General features: G+C 52.2%; 1 protein-coding gene across 5 annotated transcripts in view; it reads right to left on the bottom strand.

Annotated features, from left to right (window-relative positions):
* The window catches only part of FBLIM1 (filamin binding LIM protein 1), a 30,118-nt gene extending 7,255 nt beyond the window's left edge, over positions 1 to 22,863 (bottom strand). The window contains exons 1-7 of one of the 5 annotated variants that reach the window (XM_021095390.2): positions 22,811 to 22,863; positions 18,370 to 18,523; positions 17,776 to 18,045; positions 9,057 to 9,247; positions 7,896 to 8,010; positions 6,282 to 6,451; positions 1,610 to 1,788 (exon numbers count right to left, since the gene is read on the bottom strand). In XM_021095390.2, coding sequence (XP_020951049.1) covers positions 1,610 to 1,788; positions 6,282 to 6,451; positions 7,896 to 8,010; positions 9,057 to 9,247; positions 17,776 to 18,025 — 905 coding nt within the window. In that variant the 5' untranslated portion in view covers positions 18,026 to 18,045; positions 18,370 to 18,523; positions 22,811 to 22,863. Of the gene's footprint in view, positions 1 to 1,609; positions 1,789 to 2,786; positions 4,186 to 4,958; positions 6,452 to 7,895; positions 8,011 to 9,056; positions 9,821 to 11,282; positions 12,243 to 17,775; positions 18,046 to 18,369; positions 18,524 to 22,810 lie in introns of those variants that run through there. The other 4 variants (XM_003127630.7, XR_014807128.1, XR_014807127.1 and 1 more) reach the window with 4 other exon arrangements.
* Positions 22,864 to 23,427: the final 564 nt, after the last annotated feature.

Genomic DNA, 23,427 nt, shown 5'->3' with positions numbered 1-23,427 from the left:
TGGTGTTTGAGAGCAAAGCTCCAAAGTTAAGTCATGGGGGTGTTTTGTTTTGTTGTCTTTTTAGGGCTGCACTTGTGTCATATGGACGTTCTCTGGCTAGGGGATGAGTTAGAGCTTCGACTGCCAGCCCACGCCATAGCCACACCACATCTGCAACCTGAGCAACTGCTCATGGCAATGTCGGATCCTTAACCAGCTGATCGAGGCCAGGGATCATCCTTATGGATACTAGTTGGATTCTTTTTTTTTTTTTTTTTTTTTGTCTTTCTGCCTTTTCTAGGACCCCGCACCCACAGCATTTGGAGGTTCCCAGGCTAGGAGTCCAATCGGAGCTGTAGCTGCTGGCCTATGCCAGGGCCACAGCAACGCGGGATCCGAGCCTCGTCTGCGACCTACACCACAGCTCACAGCAACGCCAGATCCTTAACCCACTGAGCAAGGCCAGGGATCAAACTTGTAACCTCCTGGTTCCTAGTCAGATTCAGGTAAACGGAACTCTTACACTTTTTTTTTTTTTTTTTGTCTTTTTGCTATTTCTTTGAGCCACTTCTGCGGCATATGGAGGTTCCCAGGCTAGGGGTCCAATCAGAGCTGTAGCCACCGGCCTACGCCAGAGCCACAGCAACTCGGGATCCGAGCCGCATCTGCGACCTACACCACAGCTCACGGCAACATTGGATCGTTAACCCACTGAGCAAGGGCAGGGACCGAACCCGCAACCTCATGGTTCCTAGTCGGATTCGTTAACCACTGCGCCATGACGAGAACTTCTACACTTTCTTTTTTAATCTCCTTTTTTTTTTTTTTTTTTTGGCCACCCCACAGCATACAGAGTTCCTAGGCCAGGGGTCAGATTCAGGCTGCAGTTACAACCTATGCCTACATTGCAGCTGTGGCAACGGCTGGATCCTTAACCCACCGTGATGGGCCGGGGATCAAACCTGTATCCCAGCACTGCAGAGACATTGCCGATCCTGTTGCACCACAGCAGGAGCTCTAGAACTCTTACACTTTCTGCGCAATTTTTCTAAATCTAAAACTACCTTTCCAAAGATAGTGTAGTTTAAAAAAAAATATTAAGCAGTCAAAATCTAAAAGAAAAAATTGGTAATAGAGGGAAAGATCTGTGATATGACAGGTGTAGTAAATGTCAATATTGGGCAAAAAGTACAATAAAAACCAGAACCCTTAATAGTGCCTGCCTGGAAGACAGGGGGGTATTTTGGGTTGTTTTGGGGGGAAGAGGTTGGCCTTGTTCATGGCATGTTGAAGTTCCCAGGCCACGGATTGAACTCACACCACAGCAGCGACCCAAGCCACTGCAGCAACAATGCTGGATGTTTAGCCCGCTGAGTCACAAGGGAACTCCTGGAAGTCAGTTTTGGGTCTAAATGGCCTAAACCCAAGTGGAGTGCCTGCTACAGTGTAACTGCTCAAAAAATGTTAGCTACAAGCAAGTGCTCAGTCAAACATGGGGTACGTGGGACAGGCAGACCTGGATTGGGCGGGCCCGGAGACGGCAGGAAAGCTCTGACCCAGCCCCCAGCACTCAGGCCAGCTCCTCCGCCCCGCCCTCCCTGCCCCTCCTAGTACATGGACCCTCTTGTACCTGTAGAAGTCGTCCAGGCAGTACACCTCATTCTGGCTGTCCAGCGCAAAGCTCTCGTCCCCGATGCACCGGGCACAGGTGACACAGGTGAAGCAGGTGGGGTGGAAGGCCTGGCCCAGCGCCCTGATGATGTGCTCCCGGACCCCCTCGCCACACTTGCCACACTTCTCCAGGGTGTCCTGGGACAGAGAGCCATGCCTCAGAGCCACGCCATGGGGGTGCCTACTCTAAACCACAAGGGGCATCAGATCAGCTACCCATAGGAGCCTAGGAGGCCAGGGGACTGGGAGAGGTGCTCACTTTACTTTCATGCCATGGGCCTAGAACTACTACCACCAGAATCTCCACACGGCTTAGAAGGGATTGAGTTTGGCACTGTATCCCAGATTTACTATAAGGAATCCTGCCATAAATAAAGCTATGACTGTGTTGTTGTTGTTTTCATTTTTTAAAGTTTTATTGAAGGTGTTCCCATTGTGGCACAGCAGAGACAAGTCCGACTCAACCTCATGGTTCCATCCCTGGCCTCGTTGGGGGTTAAGGATCCTGCATTGCCAGATATAGGTTGCAGATACGGCTCAGATCTGATGTTGCTGTGGCTGTGGCTGTGGCTGTGGTGTAGGCTGGCAGTTGTAGCTCTGACTGGACCCCTAGCCTGGGAACCTCCATATGCTACAGGTACAGTTCTAAAAAATCAAAAAAACAAAAGAAGTTTTATTGAAGTATAGTTGATTTACAAGGTCGTGATAATTTCTGCTGTACAACAAAGTGATTCAGTTATATGACCGCATTGTTTTATTACTAGGAAATGCTTGAGACCAGGGTCCCTGACATGCAATAGAAGAAATTCCTCTAACACTTCGGTCGGTAAAAGACACTCCTAGAGGAACTGGTGTGTGTTTTATTTTATGGACAATAAACCTTGAAACACTCCCTTTTCCATTTGGCCACTTGGAAGCTTGTTTGGGGGGGGGGGGTTTGGCCTTGTTCTTGGCATGTTGAAGTTCCCAGGCCAGGGATTGAACCCACACCACAGCAGTGACCCAAGGCATATGGAGGTTCAATCCCATGCTCCACTTTTAAGAATGAGCATAGGGGTCTTTCACTCACATATTTTTGGGTACCAACTCTCCTTTGATCTCATCTCACTTACTACATTGATTTTCCTCTGATTTGATTTCTTTTTCTTTCTTTTTTTTTTTTTTTTGGTCTTTTGTCCTTTTAGGGCCGTGCCAGAGGCATATGGAGGTTCCCAGACTAGAGGTCTAATTGGAGCTGTTGCTGCCAGCCACAGCCACAGCCACGCCAGATCCGAGCCGTGTCTGCAACCTACACCACAGCTCACAGCAACACTGGATGCTTAACCCACTAAGCGAGGCCAGGGTTTGAACCCACAACCTCATGGTTCCTAGTTGGATTCATTTCCGCTGTGCCATGATGGGAACTCCTGTTTTGATTTCTTTATTTTACATCTCATAGTATTAGAGGCGTCCCTTAAAAAATTTTGTTAATGTTATTGTGGTAAGATTATCTAATATGAGATCTGTCCTCTTAACAACAAAAGTTTATTTATTTATTTAACTTATTATTATTACTTTTTTAGGGCTGCACTGGCTGTATATGGAAGTTCCCAGGCTAGGGGTCAACACCACTGCCACAGCACAGCCAGATCCGAGCCTTGTCTGTGACCTACACTGCAGCTCACGGCAATGCCAGATCCTTAACCCACTGAGCGGGACCAGGGATCACACCTGAAGCCTTAATGGATACTGTTCGGGTTTGTTACCACTGAGTCACAACGGGTGCTTCTATTTTATTTATTTTTGGTTGCACCTACGGCATGCAGAAGTTCCCAGGGAAGGGATCGAACCCGAGCCACAGCTGTAATTAGAAGCAACAACACTGGATCCTTAACCAACTGAGCTCTGAGGAAACTCCATCTTTTTTTTTTTTTTTTTTTTTTTTTTTGCAATTTCTTGGGCCGCTCCCTCGGTATATGGAGACTCCCAGGCTAGGGGTTGAATCAGAGCTGTAGCCACCGGCCTACACCAGAGCCACAGCAACGCAGGATCCGAGCCGCGTCTGCAACCTACACCACAGCTCACGGCAACGCCGGATCGTTAACCCACTGAGCAAGGGCAGGGACCGAACCCGCAACCTCATGGTTCCTAGTCGGATTCGTTAACCACTGCGCCACGACGGGAACTCCAGTTAATACTTTACTGTATTTATTAAAGTGCATGATGCACTGAAAATAATGTGTTAGCAGCTAGGATGACAACGATGCATTTTATAAACACTATTTTAACTTAATCCTCAGAGCAACCCCATAAAGTAGGTCACAGAGCTAGTAAGTGGCAGAGGCAGATTTTATTTTTATTTTCTAATTTTTTTTGCTTTTTAGGGCCACACCTGTGGCATATGGAGGTTCCCAGGCTAGGGGTCTAATCGAAACTGCAGCTGCCAGCCTGCACCACAGCCACAGCCATGCCAGATCTGAGCCACATGTGCGACCTACACCACAGCTCACGGCAACACCGGATCCTTAACCCACTGAGCAAGGCCAGGGATCGAACCTGCAACCTCATGGTTCCTAGTCGGATTTGTTAACCACTGAGCCATGATGGGAACTTCGAGGGAACTCCATCTTAACAAGAAAGTTTTAAGTATACAACATTATAATTGACTACAGGTATATGTGCATTCTTATAAACTTCCTCAAATCCCTTTTGGCAGGAGGAGGGATGCGAGAGAAAAAGAAAGGGGGTTATTACTAAGGCAGACAAAGCCCGTCCCCCCCACCCCCCCATTCCCTCAACAACCCCACCCTCCATCCCCCCACCCCCATCCACATTTGCTCCTTCACATGCCTCTTCTCCTTCCTGTGTTCCCGTCCATCTTAACCTGATTTCCTCTGGACAGGTGTGTCGGGACAGGTGTGTCTGGACAGTGTGCTTGGTGGGGGCAGCATTTCCCCTTCCCTCCCTGTCCTCAGGGCAGCCCTTGTCCCCCCCCCCAGCATGCTGCCGAAGCCCCTCCTGGCTGTTCTCAGCTGTGGGCCCACCCTCACCCCTCCGGGCCACCCCACCCCTGCGTGGCTCCAGGCTGGGGAGGGCTGAGGCCATTCCCCACTGGCATGTTGATGGGGTCACAGGCACAGGGTGGGACATCCTAGCTCCTCTCTCCTCCCATAGCACCTGCTGCCTGTGATTAGATCATTCTGAGTTTTCACAGTCCCAACTCCAAATACTCTAACCCTTTAAACCAGTAGTTTTGTTTGTTTGTTTTTGTTTTTTTGTCATTTTGCCTTTCCTAGGGCCACACTCACGGCATATGGAGGTTCCCAGGCTAGCGGTCTAATCGGAGCTGTAGCTGCCAACCTACACCAGACCCATAGCAACATGGGATCTGAGCTGCGTCTGTGACCTACACCACAGCTCACAGCAACGCCAGATCCTTAACCCACTGGGCAAGACCAGGGATCGAACCTGCAACCTCAGGGTTCCTAGTCGGATTCGTTAACCACTGAGCCACGACAGGAGCTCCTAAATCAGTAGTTTTCAAATTTCAATGTGTATTAGAACTACCTGAGACTTATTAAAATGCAGATTGCCAGGTGCTACCAATCCCTAAGGGCAAAGTGAGGCCCACTGCACCCCAGGTGCTGTGTCCCGTGGCAGGGGGGGAGGGGGGTCTGTATATCACACTGAAAACTGCCAACGTGTGCTACCAGAGCGCTAGCAAATCCACACCTTTGCCTCCCAACTAGCCTCCCAGGCTGCATGTGGTCCCCAGAGATGCTCGTCACACCACACACTGGAACCTCATGGCTCTAGGTGAGTGAGTGGCAACACCACAGACAGGTTTCAGAACCAGCCAGGCCTGGGGCAGAACGCCAATTTCACCGCCATCAGGAGTGTGACAGGCTAGATGCCGAATGCCCCCAAAGACAGCCAGGGCCCAAGCCTGAAACCTGTGACTCTCCTGGATGGCAAAAGAGACTTCGCAGATGTGACAGAGTTAGGGACCTTGGGGTGGGGGGATCATCTTGGCTTATCCGGGTGGCCCCCAACTATCATCACAAGTATCTTTTTTTTTTTTTCCTTTTGGCCATAGCCACAGTGTGTGGAAGTTCCCTGGCCAGGGACTGAACCTGCGCCACCACAGTGACCTGAGCTGCTATAGTGACAACACCAAGTCCTTAACCTGCCACGCCATAGGGGAACTCCACAAGTACCTTTATAAATGGGAGATATGACACAGTAGGAAAAAGGACACTGATGCAAGATGCCACCTTGTCAACTTTGAAGGACAAAGGTAGACAAAGGACCCAAGAAGTGCAGCTTTAAAAGCTGGAAATGGCAGGGAAACAGATAATCCCTTAGGGCCTCCAGAGGGAGAAAAAAACTTTGATTCTGACTCAGGGAGACTGATTTTGGACTTCTGACCTCCAGAACTATAAGAATAAATGTGTGTTGTCTGAAGCCACCACGTTTGTGGTCCTTTGTTACAGCAGCCACGAGAAATGAACACACCCTGGCTGAGTCCCTTCCCTCCCCTGAGCCTCAACTTCCTCATCTATAAAATGGGTCAGCTGTGCCCGCCTCCCAGGATTGTTGTAGGGATGGGGATAATACAACACCTGGCACCTGGATAACTGCCTGGGGTTTACCTGGTAGCAGGGCTCACAGAGGGGCCGCCCATCCTTCTGGTAGAAGCTCTGCCCAGCCAGCTGGCGGCGGCAGACGCGGCATGTGAAGCACTGGGCGTGGTACTGCCTCTTCATGGCCTCCACGGCCAGCTCCCGGGGGGACACAGTCTTGTGGCAGAAGGCACAGATGTCTGGGGTAGAGAGACACAGGCTGTGACTCGCTCAGTCTGGGAGAAATGTACCCAGTCACCACCCAAAACCCGCCCAGATTCCAGGTCTCTGCCTTGAACCCCTGGGGGTTGGGAGTGCAACTCAGCTCATGGGGAGGGTCATGAGGAGCATGAAGAAGCAAATAGGGAGTTTCCTGATGGTCTAGTGGTTAGGACTTAGTGCTTTTATCACTGTGGCCTGGGTTCAACCCCATATCAAGATGCTACACATTGTGGCAAAAAAAAAAGAGAGAGAGAGAGAAGGCAAAAGGCCTTTAAAAAGCTAAACTCTAGGAGTTCCCATTGTGGCTCAGTGGAAACTCAACAGCAAGTCTGACTAGCATCCATAAGAATGCAGGTTTGATCCCCGGCCTCACCCAGTGGGTTAAGGATCCTGTATTGCTGCAAGCTGTGGCGGAGCTGCAGACACAGCTCAGATCCTGCATTGCTGTGGCGGTGGCACTGGCCAGCAGCTGCAGCTCCAATTCGATCCCTAGCCTGGGAACTTCCATATCCTGCAGGTATGGCCTAAAAAGAAAAAAAAATAAAGTTAAAAAAAATTAGGGAGTTCCCGTCGTGGCACAGTGGTTAACGAATCCGACTAGGAACCATGAGGTTGCGGGTTCGGTCCCTGCCCTTGCTCAGTGGGTTAACGATCCGGCATTGCTGTGAGTTGTGGTGTAGGCTGCAGATGCGGCTCGGATCCCGTGTTGCTGTGGCTCTGGCGTAGGCTGGTGGCTACAGCTCCGATTCGACCCCTAGCCTGGGAACCTCCATATGCCGCGGGAGTGGCCCAAGAAATGGCAAAAAGACAAAAAAAAAAAAAAAAAATTAAAAAGCTAAAATTTAAAATCAGGGAGTTCCCTGGTGGCTCAGGAGGTCAAGGATTTGGTGTTGTCACTGCTTTGGCTTGGATTGCTGTTGTGGTACGGGTTTGATCCCTGGCCTGGGAACTACCACATCCAGCAGGTGCAGCCAAAAAAAAAAAAAACCGTTGGGAGTTCCCGTCGTGGTGCAGCGGAAATGAATCGAACTAGGAACCACGATGTTTCAGGCTCCATCCTTGGCCTCGATCAGTGGGTTAAGGATCCGGTGTTGACGTGAGCTGTGGTGTAGGTCGAAGACGCTGCTTGGCTCTGGTGTTGCTGTGGCTGTGGTGTAGGCCAGCAGCTACAGCTCTGATTAGACCCCTAGTCTGGGAACCTCCATATGCCGCAGGCTGGGCCCTAAAAAGACAAAAAACAAAACAATTAAAAAAAGAAAAAGTTAAGAAAAATCACATTGATGTACAACTCTAAGGCCCATCACTGTACTGTGAGCTGGGACAGACGCGGTGGTCCATGTTCTCCTAGCCCCGCTGGAAGCCCATGCTGGTCCCATGAGGGCCCCTGGGGGCAGCACACCTTTTCCAGCCCCGGGCCCGTACCTGTGGAGGCCTCCCGCTCAGGTAAGCTGACAGGCTCTTCTGGGGGAGGTGGCAGCTCCTCCATGGGCCGGAGAGGACTGGGCTGAGGCTGCAGTGGAGGCCCTTCCACCAGCGCCTATGGGGAGAGAAGGGGAGAACAGTCATCCAGTGTGGACCCCTCACAGCCCTCAGCTCTGCTTCTCATCTGGTGGCACCAGGCACCTCAGCCCCTGTGTACAGAGGCAGAAACTAAGACCCCTAGAAGCAAGGGACTTGATTGAAGTCTCTTAGCAGAAAGTAATGGTGGTGGAGTTCCCGTTGTGGCTCAGCAGTAACGAATCCAACTACTATCCATGAGGATGCAGGTTCAATCCCTGGCCTCACTCAGTGGGTTAAGGATCCAGCGTTGCCATGAGTTGTGGTATAGGTCAGATCTGGTATTGCTGTGGCTGTGGTGTGGGCTGGCAGCTGTAGCTCCAATTCAACCCCCCTAGCCTGGGAACTTCCATATGCTGCGGGTGTGGCTCTAAAAAGACAAAAAAACACAAAAAACTTAAGTAATGATGGCCACTGGAGCCCAGGTCCCCCAGCTCCTCACCCAGGGTTCTTTCAACCAGTCAGAGCTACTCCTGCCTTGAAGGAATCTCTTGAAATCAGGGTTTCCCCTATCCCAGAAGCCCTCCTATTTCTCTAGCACCTCTGCAAAGGGTAGAGGATTAAAAATGGGTTTCCTGGAGGTCCTGGTGCAACGCAACGGGATTGGCAGCATCTCTGCAGTGCCAGGTCTCAGGTTTGATCCCTGGCCCAGCAGAGTGGGTTAAAGATCCGGCACTGCCACAGGTGCAGCGTAAGTCACAACTGTGGCTTGGATCTGATCCCTGGCCAAGGAACTCCATATGCTGCAGGGAGGCCAAAAAAGGGGAGTGGTTTCCTGTGCAACAGAAGGGACTTAGCTTAGACACAGGACAACCTCTTCCTCAGGGCTGAAGGAGGTACTTAGTGGGGAAAAGGGTGTGGCACCCCTTCTCCAGGGACCTTGATAAACACATCTAATTTTTATAAGCCTGAAAGTGTTTTGAAGAGAGATAATGGAACAAACAACCTCTAGGCTTAAAATCCCAAGAAGCCCAGGCCCTCTCTCCCCTGACTTAAGGGGCTCCATTGACCAAGGGGTGGCCATACCTGTGGTGGGGGCGGGGGTGGGGGCAAGTGCAGCTGCTCTAAGTCTGACACGAGGGCCCCCACGGAGGCCGGGGGCTCCTGGTCAGGAGGAGGCAGGTACATTGGAGGGGGCGGTGGCGGCGGCGGTGGGAGGAGGTCCAGGTCAGGGAGCGAGTCCTCGCCGTCCAGAGGAGGAGGAGGAAGCGAACATCCTGCAACCAGAAGCGGAGGGCAGGTTGGCCAGAGTCTCTACAGGGGCACAGAGGAGGTGACACTTACCCAGAGGGCCATGCAGCATGGTGGCTAAGGGCTCAAGTCCAGGGTCACCCAGACCTAGGTCCCATCCCACTCTACTGTGTGTCCACTGACTTGCTGTGTGTCCTTAGGCAAGATATGATCTCTCTGAGCCTCAGTTTGCTCAGCTGGAACATAGGTCTCAACCGCTTTGTGCTGTTACGAGGGTTAAATGAGATGATCAGGTCAGGGTCTGGCACAGTGGGTGGCACGGGCTCAGAGAACAGTGGCTGCCAAAGCCCCATAGAACAGCCCTCACCTACCTGGGTGCTAGAGGACCTGAAATCCCCACTAGATGGGCCCCACTCATTTATTTACTTATTTTTGTTTTATTGCCCCACCCGTGGCGTATGGAAATTTCTGAGCCAGGGATCAAATCTGAGGAGTTCCCGTCATGGCGCAGTGGTTAACGAATCCGACTAGGAACCATGAGGTTGCGGGTTCGGTCCCTGCCCTTGCTCAGCGGGTTAACAATCCGGCGCTGCCATGAGCTGTGGTGTAGGTTGCAGACGCAGCTGGGATCCCGCGTTGCTGTGGCTCTAGCGTTGGCTGGCGGCTACAGCTCCAATTCGACCCCTAACAAGGGAACCTCCACATGCCGCGGAAGCAGCCCAAGAAGTGGCAAAAAGACAAAAAACACAACTTCTTGCCCTTCCACAGAGCTACAGAATCAGAAACTCTGGGGCAGCAGCCAGTCCATGGGGAGCTTAAGAAGCCCTCCAAGGGATTCCCATTGTGGCGCAGCAGAAACAATGCATGTTGGATCTCTGGCCTTGCTCAGTGGGTCTAGGATCTGGCTGTGAGCTGTGGTGTAGGTCACAGATGCATCTTGGGTCCCATGTTGCTGACTGTGGCATAGGTTGGCAGCTACAGCTCCTATTCAACCCCTAGCCTGGGAACTTCCATATGCTGCGGGAGTGTGGCCCTAAAAAAAAAAGGGAGGAAAAAAAAGAAGCCCTCCAAGTGAGGCTGATGCCACTCAAGAGTGAGAACCACCACCTATTAAAGGATTCAGGTAATGATTATCAGGTGTTGAAAGCATCAGGTGGAAAGTTGATGGCCCATTTCCCAAAGGAGTGGTCCAGCTATCACCACCTGACTCCACTGATTAACGTCCACAGACGTCATGTACGCTCTGACTCATGTCAGGTATAGGAAGGGATGGGCACCATTGATAAAATGTTCTTATCAAAAAAAAAAAAACCTCCTAAAACATGAACAAAACTCCAACTCTAAATAATCGAGTCCTCTTTTTTTTTTTTTCATGTTTTGGCTGTATTTGCAACATATGGAAGTTCCCCACCAGGGGACTGAATCTGAGCCTTGGCTCCGAAGTATGCCACCGCTGCAGCAATGCCAGATCCTTTAACCCCCTGCACCAGGCCGGGGATGAAACCCACAGCTCTGCAGTGGCCCGAGACACTGCGGTCTGATTCTTTTTTTTCTTTTTGTGCCGGGTTTTTTTTTTGTTTTTTTTTTTTTTGTCTTTTTGCCTTTTCTAGGGCCACTCCCGTAGGATATGGAGGTTACCAGGCTAGGGGTCCAATCAGAGCTGTAGCCATTGGCCTACACCAGAGCCACAGCAACATGGGATCTGAGCTGCGTCTGCAACCTACACCACAGCTCACGGCAACACCGGATCCTTAACCCACTGAGCAAGGCCAGGGATCAAACCCGCAACCTCATGGTTCCTAGTCGGATTCGTTAACCACTGTGCCACAACGGGAACTCCCTCTTTTTGTGCTTTTATGGCCACACCTGCGGCATATGGAAGGAAATTCCCAGGCTAGGGGTTGAATCAGAGCTGCAGCTCTTGGTCTACACCACAGCCACAGCCACACGGGATCTGAGCTGCATCTGCAACCTACACCACAGCTCATGGCAACACTGGATCCACTGAGCGAGGCCAGGGATTGAACCCGAGTCCTCATGGATACTAGTCAACTTTGTTACTGCTGTGCCACGACAGGAACTTCTGCAGTCAGATTCTTAACCCACAGCGGGAATTCCTCAATAATCAGGTCTTTAGGGTTAACTCCATTTGTGATAAATGTGGAAAACAGAGGGGAAAGTTGGAGGAGACCACAGGGACGCAAAGAGACAAATTAGCTGGAGGTCCCTGGAGGCTCAGCAGGTTAAGGACCTCTCATTGTCATTGCTGTGGCTTGGATTTGAGACACCCCACCCCCAAGTCACAGGGGTACCAAAGAAAATAAAGGTGGGGAGACAAAGCAGTACATGGGACACTCTACAGAAATGGTACCCTGTTTCTACAAGTTACCAGCACAGGAGAGACCAAGAGAGGGGACTTCCCTGGAATTGAGAGGCTTAGGAGAAAAACAACGCGCATAACGTACAGATCTGAGCTGTCCAGAACAGAAGCCACCAGCCATGTGTGGCTATGGAGATGTGCTAGAAAACTCTTTACTAAAAAAAAAAGGAAAATATCACATTAACACTATTGATGATGACATGCTGAAATGATAATAAATTTATATGTTGGGTTGCATAATAGGTAATTATTAAAAGTAATATCATTTACCTCTTTTTCGTTTTTCCAATGTGCATATTAGAAAACCTTTACTTACGAGGCTCACATTTGTGACTCACGTGATATTTTTATTGGCCAGCACTGGTATGGACCTTATTTGGATTCTGAGTCAAAGGATTAGTTATCTCATTTAATTCTCATTTGGTAGGTGAGGAGAAATAGTCCACGGAATGGTATAGCACAAAAGAAAGACAAGACTGTCCACTTTACTACAATCCAATAGTTAAAAGGCATTTTTATGACAATTCAGGGAAAATTAATTATGGACAGGCTATTAGATAATCCTAAGGCATTCCTGTCGATTCTGTTACGTACTGTCTAGCAGCGGGGTTATGTAAGAAAACGGCTTACATAACCCACTGAGGCAGGCCAGGGATTGAACCCGCAACCTGAACCCACAGCATATGGAGGTTCCCAGGCTAGGGGTCCAATTGGAGCCACAGCTGCTGGTCTACACCACAGCCACAGCAACGCAGGATCCGAGCCATGTCTGCGACCTACATCACAGCTCACAGCAATGATGGATCCTTAAGCCACTGAGGCAGGCCCTCATGGTTCCTAGCCGGATTCGTTTCCGCTGTGAAAATGGCCATATTTAGAGATGCATCCTGAAGAATGTGGGGCTGAAGAGGCTGGATTACTGGCATTTCCTTTAAAAGACTTCACAAAAGAAAAAGGAATAGATGAGTCAACTGTGGCCAAATCGTAGTTGAAACTGGATGTGGGGCATATAGGGCTCATGGTCGTGTTTTCCCTACTTCTGTGTATGTTTAAAAGGTTCATTAAACAAGAGTTCCCCTTGTGGTTCAGTGGTAATGAACCCGACTAGTATCCATGAGGACTCAGGTTTGACCCCTGGCCCTGCTCAGTGGGTTAAAGACCCGTTGATGCTGTGTGCTGCGGTGTGCGTGGCAGATGCAGCTTGGATCTGGCATTGCCGTAGGCTGGAAGCTGCAGCTCCGATTTGACTCCTAGCCTGGGAACTTTCATATACCTCAGGAGTGGCCCTGAAAATTAAAAAAATAATAATAAAATTTAAAAAGTTTCATGAAACAACACAACAAGCGTTCCCTGGTGGCCTAGTGAGTGAGGGATAACGGCATCGTCAGTATCCATAGGTTTGGGCTTGGGTTTGATCCCTGGCCCAGGAACTTGTGCATGCCACGTGCATGGCCAAAAAAACAACAACCACTTCAAAGCACGTGCGCACACACCCCCACACACACAGCAGGAGTGGCATCGAGGGGGTGGCCCTCAGGTGCTCCCAGCAGGAAGGGGGAAGGTGGGGTGCGGGATCACCCAGCTCCTGCCTTTGCCCCCTTGCCCTCCTCTACCCAGGAACACTCACTACAGTGTAACCCCCCACGCCTCCAGGCTGCCCCCACAAGGGGCTGCCCAGCTCCCGAAGAGGCAGCTGGGGGTCATGGGAGAAGCCGGATTGCAAAGCTATGGACACTACCACACAGGGTGAGCGCTATTAATAGGAGGAAGGCTCGGAGGCACCGTGCCCACCTCCTGTCATGGGGCACAAGGCAGGCCAGGCTCCAGCGAGGTCAGACTGCCCTAGACACCCAGGAAAGGCAGATGGAAAGTCTCGAGGCCCTGCCTCCTGAAGACCTGGGCTCTGGTCCCATTCCCTGCATGTTTACGGGGGTGCCTCTCCGGGTTCAGGTTTCCCACGAGTTTTACAAAAATAACCCAAGGGCTGTACGGATGGGGAGCTTGTTCTAACCTGTGAGTCTGCTCCAGAATCATCAGGGGGCTTGTCTAAATAGTTTGGGGTAAGCTCAGGGAACGAACATTTTTGTAATTACATTTGGAGGAGTTCCCGCAGTGGTGCAGTGGGTTAAGGATGGGGTGTTGTCTCTGCAGGTTTGATTCCCAGCCCAGCGCAATGGGCTAAGGATCCGGCATTGCCGCAGCTGTGGCTCAGATCTGATTCTTGGTCCTGGAACATCAGTATGTTGTGGGTGCAGCCAAAAAAGAAAAGGAAAGGAAAAGAAAGGAGAGGAGAGGGGAGGGGAGGAGAGGAAATTACATTTTGTTTTTTTGTTTTGTTTTGTTTTGTTTTGTCTTTTTGTCTTTTTTTTGTTGTTGTTGTTGTTGTTGTTGTTGTTATTGTTGTTGCTATTTCTTAGGCCGCTCCCGCGGCATATGGAGGTTCCCAGGCTAGGGGTGGAATCGGAGCTGTAGCCACCGGCCTACGCCAGAGCCACTGCAACGCAGGATCCGAGCCGAGTCTGCAACCTACACCACAGCTCACGGCAACGCCGGATCATTAACCCACTGAGCAAGGGCAGGGACCGAACCCGCAACCTCATGGTTCCTAGTCGGATTCGTTAACCACTGCGCCACGACGGGAACTCCGGAAATTACATTTTGAATTTACACTAGCATTTACCTTGTCCGGGTGAACGCTGCAGGTTCAAAGGCCACACTTTGAGAATGACTATTCTCTGCAAGACTCACCTGCTTTAGACGGAACAATAGTTCTCAAAGTGTGGTCCCTAGATCAGAGCATCAGCATTATCTGGAAACATGTAAAGAATGCAAATTCTGGAGTTCCCATCATGGCTCAGTGGCTAATGTGACTAAGATTCATGAGGACTCGGGTTCGATCCCTGGCCTTGCTCAGTGGGTTAAGGATCCAGCATCGCCATGAGTGTGGTGTGGATCGAAGACACGACTCAGATCTGGCGTTGCTGTGCCTATGATGTAGGCTGGCAGCTATAGCTATAACCCCTAGCCTGGGAACCTCCATAGGCCAGAAGTGTGGCCCTAAAAAGACAAAAGACAAAAAAAAAAAAAAAAAAAAAAAAAAAAAAAAAAGAATGCAAATTCTGGAGCCCCGTTGCAGACATGCTGAATCAGGGCCACTCAGGGTGGGGCCAAGCCTGCTGTGTTAGAACAAGCCCCCAGGGGCTGCTGATGCTGCAAAAGTGTGAGAATCTGCTTTACGTGTGCTGATTGAGTCAGGAACCAGGTCATGGACAGACAGCAGGAGCACTGAGGCCTCTCCCAGGAGCTGCCTGAGGTTCTAGACATCTGGCTGTGAAAGATGGGCAGGTAGCAGCCAAGTCAGGAATTCAAGTGAGAGAGAGACACACAGGGCAGGCGTGCAGGGAGGGCCCAGCAGAAGGAGGATGATGGGGTTCAAGTGGCCAGCAGTCGGGGCAGCGGCCTTTTAAAGAGAAGCCAAGGAGTTCCCAGGTGGCCTAACAATTAGGAATTCAGCGTTGTCACTGCTCTGGCTGGGGTACTGCTGTGGCACAGGTTCGATCCCTGGCCTGGGAACTTCCCCACAGCATGGGCATGGCCAAAAAAATAAAAAACATTTCCAAAAAAAATAGTGAGTGAGGAGTTCCCGTTGTGGCGCAGTGGTTAACGAATCGACTAGCAACGACAAGGTTGCGGATTCGTTCCCTGGCCTTGCTCATTGGGTTAAGGATCCGGCATTGCTGTGAGCCGTGGTGTAGGTCGCAAACACAGCTCGGATCCAGCGTTGCCGTGGCTGTGGTGTAGGCCAGCAGCTACAGCTCCAATTAGATCCCTAGCCTGGGAACCTCCCTATGCCGCAAGAGTGGCCCAAGAAATGGCAAAAAGACCAAAAAAAAAAAAAAAAAAAGTAGTGAGAGAGAGAGGGAAGCCAAGAAAAAAACTGATGCCTGAAAGAAGAGAGAGGTGGTGTGGCTGTGTCTAGAGGGGAGGACTGAGGGAAGGGTGGGGACTTCTGCCTGGATGAAAGGGCTACAGAAATGCTGGTGAATTCCCAAGGGGACAGCACTCCACGAGGCGTCAGATGACAGCCTTCATAGAGCTCACTTTAAGCAGAGAGCAGGGCCCCAGGGCCTGCCTTTGTGCTCTGTGGTCAGACTAGACTCATGACCGCTGCTTACCTAGAAATTATCTCATTCCAGCAAGACTGAACCCCAAGATTCCCTGTGCTCTGCGTGTTTGCCAAATTGGCCAGCTTAAACGGCTCACCCGCCACTGTTAGGTCACTGCTTCCCGAGAAAAGTCTGATTTGGTATCAGTGCTCCCCATACCCCGCCCACAGCACTTGGAAGTTCCCTGGCTAGGGATCAAACCTGCACCACAGCAGTGACAACACTAGGTCTTTAACCCCCTGAGCCACCAGGGAACTCGTTTGGTGTTGCTACCACACTCCCAGGATCTTCTGTCTATGAAAATGACCTGGAAAGTTTGGCATTTTGGCATCTGAACTATATTTCCTAGGCTCCCTCTCCTACCCAGAAGGGACATCATTTTGTTTCTCATTGGATCACATGTCCTGATGTATGAATTTTCACTTTATTTGTATTTATTTATCTATTTCTGGATGCCCCTGTGATGGGGGAAGTTTCAGGGCCAGGAATTGAACCCATACTATATCCGCCACTGGGGCCACAATAGTGGCAATGCTGCATCCTTAACCTGCTGAGCCACCAGGGAACTCCCTGGTGTATGAATTTTGGTTATTGTGGTCCTGGTTCTCCCATATGGAGAAACAGCTGGAGAAGGCTGTTCTCCGCACATGTGGTTAGGAAGAAAAGATCATTTTAGCAGGTTGCATCCTAATGAAAAAGCATGGTACATGAATACCCATGTACTCTCACATGTCTATATGTGGTCCCTTTTCCCATTTCTGGCTTCCTGAAACTGGCATCTCCTTTTGGTATCCAGGTTGTTTCCATGGTGATGGATGCACCAGGCTGCCCTAGCCTCGCTCTAGGACAGCAAGACAACTAACTAGGCACCTGAGGACTCCAGGGGGTTCACCTGCTGTCCTGGGCTGCCCCCCCAATACTGTCTCAACGTCTCCTTGTTCTAGGCGGGGAGCCATCCCACTGCAGCAGGCCCCTCGGCTGTCATCCTTTCTTGTTTCCACCCAACCCAACAGCTGAGACTTCATATGATATACAGGACCAAATTTCCATCTTCCAGGAAACTGAGGCCCTGCAGGAGTAAAGATCTCAGCTAAGATCACAAAGCAAGGGAAAGGCAAAGACCAAGAGAGAACAAAAGCACCCTTCAGGTCCTTTAGCTAGCCAAATTCATTCCTGCCTCAGGGCCTTTGCACTTACTGTGCCCACGCCCTTCTAGCTCCATTCCAGCATTTGGGTCTTTTTTTATCTTTTCTTTTTTCTTTTTTGGGCTGCACCTGAGGCATGTGGAAGTTCCCAGGCTAGGGGTCAAATCGGAGCTACAGCTGCTGGCCTACGCCACAGCCATAGCAATGCAGGATCTGAGCTGCTGCTGTGACCTATGCCACAGCTCACAGCAATGCCGGATCCTTAACCCACTGAGCAAGGCCAGGGATCGAACCCGCAACCTCACAGATACTAATTGGATTTGTTTCCGCTGCGCCATGACGGGAATTCCCGGTCATTCAGGTCTTAGCTGAGATGTTACCTCCTTGGGGAAGCCATCCTGATCTGTGTTTTATTCCTATATAGTATTCGTGTCTTCCTGACACTGTATTTTATGTTTTTATTATTTCAGTTTCCCCTGCTAGGATGTAAATTTCATGCAGGCTGAAAACCTCTCAAGTCCCTAGTGTCTGGCCCCGAAAAATAACAGTAGGTGTTTAGCACTTTCTATACGGCAGGCGCCCAGCTCAACACTTTACATATGTATTAACTCATCTAATGCTCACACGACCCTTTGAGGTGGATACGATCGTTATCTCTATTTTACAGATTAGGAAACTGAGGAACAGAGAGGTTAAGTGGCCTGCCAATGTCACACAGCCAAGAAGTGGTGAAGCCAGGATTCGAACCCAGGCAGGGGGGTTCCAGAGTCTGCCTGGGACGTAGCAGGTGCTCAGTGGATGATCTCAGAGCCTGCCCTTTTCTCCCTGCCTCAGTCTCCCTCCCAGGGCCCTCACCGTCTTACCTCCATTGGAGAGCTGAGGTGGAACGGCGGGCACGGGGGCTGAAGCTCTGCCAGGGGGTGCCCAGGAACGGAGCCTTCCTGCCGAGCCAGCCCCAGGTGCTTTCACGGGGACAGGAGATTCCCGGGGACAGCCGGGCCGGGCTTCACAAGCTGCCCGCTTCACCTCCTCAACCACAGCCTCATCTCGACGTGGGGGTGCCAGGGTGATAAAGACAGAAGAGGCGACCCTCTTCTCAGGCTTTGAGGCCATTGCCTTGGCTCCTGGTGGGGCTGGGGACAGAGTGGGGCTCAGGCGTGGGCAGGGCTCAGGGTGGGGGGGGGGCGGCAACCCACCCAGCCACAGAAGGGGCTCCAAATGTCATGCGGGGTTAGGCAGGTGCCCACTAGGTACCACAGGGTGAGACCCTGCAGTTCTGAACGCCCCTCCCCCAACCTGCACACCCAGGGGAGCAGAGGGCAGCCCTGCCCTGCTCAGCTCACTAATGATTAATTTCCCTCCTCTAAGGGGCCTCAGGGAGGGGCGGCTCCTCCAGGTCCCCACCCCTAGCGCCCGCTGACTGTCCCAGCCCAGGGCCGCGCCCCAAGTTAACTCACCTGGGATCCGGATTTTCCTAGGACAGCCCAAGCCCCTGGGGTTCAGGCCAGCTCCGCTGTTGAGGGAAAGCAGTGTGAACTGTCAGGACGTCAGGGCGGGACTCCACGAGGCAGAGGGGACGGACGGAACAACCAGAGCCACCGTTTACAAGACCTGTTTGGGGCCAGCACTGCCATAGCACTTTCTGCCCCTTAAATCCTCCCAGCGCTGCAGGGGGAGAGGCACTACTTCTACCCCATTTTACAGATGAGGAAACCCAGAGAGAGGTGGAAGTCACTTGTTTGGGGTCATGCAGCAGCAGACCTGGGATCTGAACCCAGAGCCCAAGCTCGTGGCCCCTCGGCTCTGCTGCCCCCTCCCAGCCCAGCTCACAAACCAGCATCCTTTTCTCCACCATCAGCCTCCACATCCAATTAAATCTTGATTCTATGGCCAAAATCTCTCACTGTGCCATCCCTTCTCTGAAATTACAGCCCTGGTTCAGGCACAGGCGTGAGGGTGCCTCAATGATCTCCCATCCTGCCTCCGCAGAAACAGTGATCTTTCTGAAGCATAAATCTATTTCTCCTCTACTCAAAAGCCTTCCATGGCTCCCTATTACCCTCAAGGTAAAGTACAAATTCCTCTAGTCTCAATCATTTTTTAAAAATTCTTTTTATGGCTTTACCTGTGGTATACAGAAGTTCCCAGGCTAAGGGTCAAATTGGAGCTGCAGCTGCCAACCTACACCACAGCCACAGCAACACTGGATGCATCTGCAACCTACACTGCAGTTTGCAGCAACACCAGATCCTTAACCCACTGATTGAGGCCAGGGATCAAACCCCATCTTCATGGATACCAGTCAGTTTTTTTTGGCTTTTTAGGGCTGCACCTGTGACATGTGGAAGTTCCCAGGCTAGGGGTCAAATGTTGCCAGCCACAGCCACAGCCACAGCAACGCAGGATCGAGGCCACATCTGCAACCATACCACAACTCACAGCAGGCCACTGAGCAGCGCCAGAGATTGAACCCATGTCCTCATGGATACTAGTCGGATTCGTTACCACTGAGCCACAATGGGAACTCCTTGCCCTTTTTCTGTCTTACTCTCCATCCAAGCCACCCTGATGCAGCCCCAGAGCCAAGCCCTTAGGTCCATGGGGAGGAGAGTAAATAGGGACCCAAAGAGTGAGGCTGGAGAAGTGGGGCTGAGTAGGTGGAGGGTGAGGGCCTTAGGGCTCTTAATGTAGATTCGAGGTCTGAGTGGTCACTCAAGAGTCTCCCTCCACCACCATCGTGGGCTCTCTCTGAGACTGATGGAGAATAATAACAACAACAACAACATACGCTCCTAAATTCCTCTTCAATTGGATTATGTTTGATAAAGACATGTAGCTCGGTCTGATAATAAAATATATGTTCTGAATAAGAAACCAGTATAAAGGAGCTCCCTCTGTGGCACAGTGGATTAAGGGTCCCTAGCAGCTGTGGCTAGGATTCAATCCCTGGCCCAGAAACCCACATGCTGTGGCTTCAACTAAAAGAAAGAAAAAAAAAAAAGAAAGAAAGAAAGAAAGAGAAAGGAGGGAGGGAGGAAGGGAGGAAGAGCGAGAGAAAGAAACCAATATATGAATAAAGCTTTGAAATTTATTATAAAATACTTTTGTTTCTTGTTTTGTTTTTTTTTTTGTTTTTGTTTTTTGCCTTTTCTAGGGCCACTCCCACAGCATATGGAAGTTCCCAGGCTAGGGGTCCAATTGGCCTATGCCAGAGCCACAGCAACACGGGATCCGAGCCTCATCTTTGACCTACACACAGCTCACAGCAACGCCGGATCCTTAACCCACTGAGCAAGGCCAGGGATCGAAACTGAACCTCCTGGTTCCTAGTCGGATTCGTTAACCACTGCACCTACGACAGGAACTCCTGTTTCTTGTTTTGTAAGTGATGCTTGGAAGTACACGTGCTTCTGCTGTCATGTCTTTGATTTCATACTTTGTTACAAGTTTAAGAATCTATTTTGCAAACAATTTTCAAAGTGCGAGAAACAACAAGGGCACTCACTGATAAAGGGCTTGCTCTGTGCCAGGAACTGTGGCAAGGATTTTCCCAACCTCAAAAGTCACTTAATTCTCAACAGTTTGTGATGCCCCCACTTTAGAGACAGGCCATTTTATGCCCCCATTTTATAGACAGGCCACGTGAGGCCCCAAGCAAGAGGTTAAGTGGCTTTTCAAGGCCATCAATAGCAGACTTGGAATTCTTTTGGGGGGGGCTTTTAAAGTTTTTTTTAGGGCAGCACCCGCAACATATGGAAGTTCCCAGGCTAAGGGGCGAATCAAAGCTGCAGCTTCGGGCTTACACCACAACCACAGCAATGCCAGATCCAAGCTGCATCTGCGACTTACACCACAGCTTGTGGCAACACCAGTACCTTAACCCACTGAGCACGGGCAGGAATCGAACTCTCATCCTCATGGATACTAGTGGGGTTCTTAACCTGCTGAGCCACAATGGGAACTCCCAGACTTGGAATTCTAATAGAGCCCTATTCATCCTGGTAATTCAGGGCATATCCTTGGGCCTGAGAGAACACACTTTTTCTCCCCTGGATGGCTCAGGGCAGGTTGGGGGGCAAAATTCCCAGGCCTGTTCTTACTCCCAGGAGGTCCCAAACCAGACCGGTTATCTTCAGGTCAGCACATTCTGGGCTCACCCCCAGAGACCGCTGGGCTCGCCCTCCCTGACTCCCTCCCAACCAGCCCTGAACCCCTCTCCACCCCAGCCCATCCCTCCTGGAAATTGGATCTGCTGGTTTCTCAGAAAATGTCCCAGGCAGACGTCCTAGCCCTGAGGCCAGATGTTCGCAGCTGGGCAGCACCCTCCCCCCTTCTCTCCCTTGTGGTTCCAGCAGGGACTTCAGGCCCCAGGGGAAGGGGCCGAGCCGGGGATTTTCAAAGCCCTGTCAGTCAGACTTGGTCAGCAAAGGGAGCCTCGGCCTCCTTCGGGTCCCAGTGCCCCCCGGGTCACCCTAGAGCGGGATGTGTGTGAGAAAGCTCCCCGTGGGGCAGCCTCCCAGCCAGCCCAGGCCCGGGGACCCTCGGCCCCCACCCTTCCTCCCCCAGAGGGCGAATCTGAGATCCAGTCTGGAAAGCGGAGAAAGTGGAAACAAAGGGAAGGAAAGTCATTTCCTGTCAAGAGGAAGGAAGGAGGCTGAAATTCAGCCTCCCACCCAGCCTGGCTTTAGGCGGCAGCCCAGGACAGGGGGCGGGGGCTGGCTTAGTGCGAGGGCCTCCAGGGGTTGGGGTAGTGCCGCCCCCCCCCAACTGTCCCCTGTCCTATTCCTTCTAACCCTCTCCAAAACCCTCTGGAACCACTTCTAAACTGTGTTCTTTAATTCTCGGAGAGAACAATCTACACTTGGTTGGGAATTAAACTTTGCTGGAGGTGGGAGTGAGATCCGCCCCCCTCACAGAGGACCTTGCAGCTGGGACAGGAGGTCTTTCTCCCTTTCTCCTATCCCATGGAAGCGGAGGAGGCACACAGAGCTAAATTCACCAGGGTCCCCACCTCTTTCCTGCTGGGCGACCCTGGGCAGGTCACTGAACCTCTCTGGGCCTCAGTTTTTTCCTAAAGAGAGAATACTGAGGTCTTTCCAGAAGGGCGGCTGAGAGGATAAAAGGAGAGGGGGTGCTCAGATCTTAGCACGGGGTAGGTGCCAAGAGAAAGCCAGCTGGTTATTCAGCCTCTGATAGGGAAGAGCCCCTGCGGGGCGCCGCGGGGGGTTGGGTGGGCTGCCGGTACCGGGACTTAGCTTCCATCCTTGTGAATAGCAGGAGTCTGGGCGCTGCCCAGCCTCTTCCTGGGGTCCTCAGATCTGGGCTGGAGGAGGACCCCGGCCAGGATGCCCAGGCACACACCTTGGGGATCACCCAGTCTCACCCCTTCCCAGCCCCAGAGAGGATCTGAGGCCCAGAGAGGGGCCGCCCTGTGGCGCCTCCTTCCCCTCGCCCGACTTTGGCTGGGTAAAGGGGCCGTGAGCTCCCTGGAGCTCCAGAACCTGGGGCCCTCCCGCAAGCAGCCAAGCGGGACCGCTGGCCGGGTCACTGCAGGGCGCCGCTGAGACTTTAATTCGATCCATGTGCGGGACGCTGTCCTCTTTGTGCGGGAGCTTCCGCCCTGCCCATCCCTTCTCTCCGCGTCCTGCTCCTGGCCAGGGACACAGCCCTCCCCCCCGAACCTGCCCTCCTCCCACTCGGGGGACAGAGACCGAGGGACCGAGACAGAAGGGCAGCACCCCCGCCCGCGCGTCCCGCGGGCCCCCTCTAGGAGCGCGGGGGCTGGGGTCCGTGTTGGGGGCCAGGGTGGTCGCTGGCCGAGGGCTGCCCGTCTGTCACTGTGAGTAGCCGGGGCGGGGACGAAAGGACAGGACCCCCACCGTACCCCCGCCCGCTTACCTGGGCTGCCCGCGCCACCAGCGGCTCCTCTCGGTCACTGGATCGAGCAGATCCCGGAGCCGCGCAGCGCCTCCCGCCCCCTCCGCCCTCCCCGCCCCCTCGGCTCCCTCCGCCCCGCCGCCCCGGCCGCTTTACCATAAAAGGTGAAGCTGGGGGGAGGGGGCCCGGGACTCCCGCCGGGCGGAAATGGCCCCTACCTGCCCCCCCCACCTGCCCGGCCGCGCCCCGCGCCGCCCCCTCCCCGCAGCCTTTGTTCCCAGGACCACTCCTCGCCTCCCCTTGGTCCAGGGCTGGAGGGTGGGAGGCCTCCTCCGCTGCCCCCCCACCCCCGTGTCCTTTGTGCACCCAGAGTGGTCCTTCCCCGGCCCCTCCCCTCAGTCACCTGGTTTGGTGGCTCCACTAGTTTGGCCTGGGATCTCCCAGGGTCTTAAGAGTCAGGTGGATCTGGATTCCAAGGCCATTCACTAATCACGTGACCCTAGGCAGTCACTCCACTTTCCTGAGCCTCAGTTTCTCCGCCTCTAAAATGGGTGTAATGACCTGTCTGGACTCTTAAGCCCTCTGTAGGTGGTCTTACGGGTCTGAGGGCACAGGCTCCTCCAGGAGGCCTGGTAGGC

Source organism: Sus scrofa, chromosome 6 (assembly GCF_054392235.1).
Source record: "Sus scrofa isolate SSC_HxYL_T2T_F1_AM1 chromosome 6, Sscrofa_HxYL_maternal_Yorkshire_Landrace_v2.0, whole genome shotgun sequence".
Lineage (NCBI taxonomy): Eukaryota > Metazoa > Chordata > Mammalia > Artiodactyla > Suidae > Sus > Sus scrofa.
This window is presented reverse-complemented; position numbering and strand designations above follow the sequence as displayed.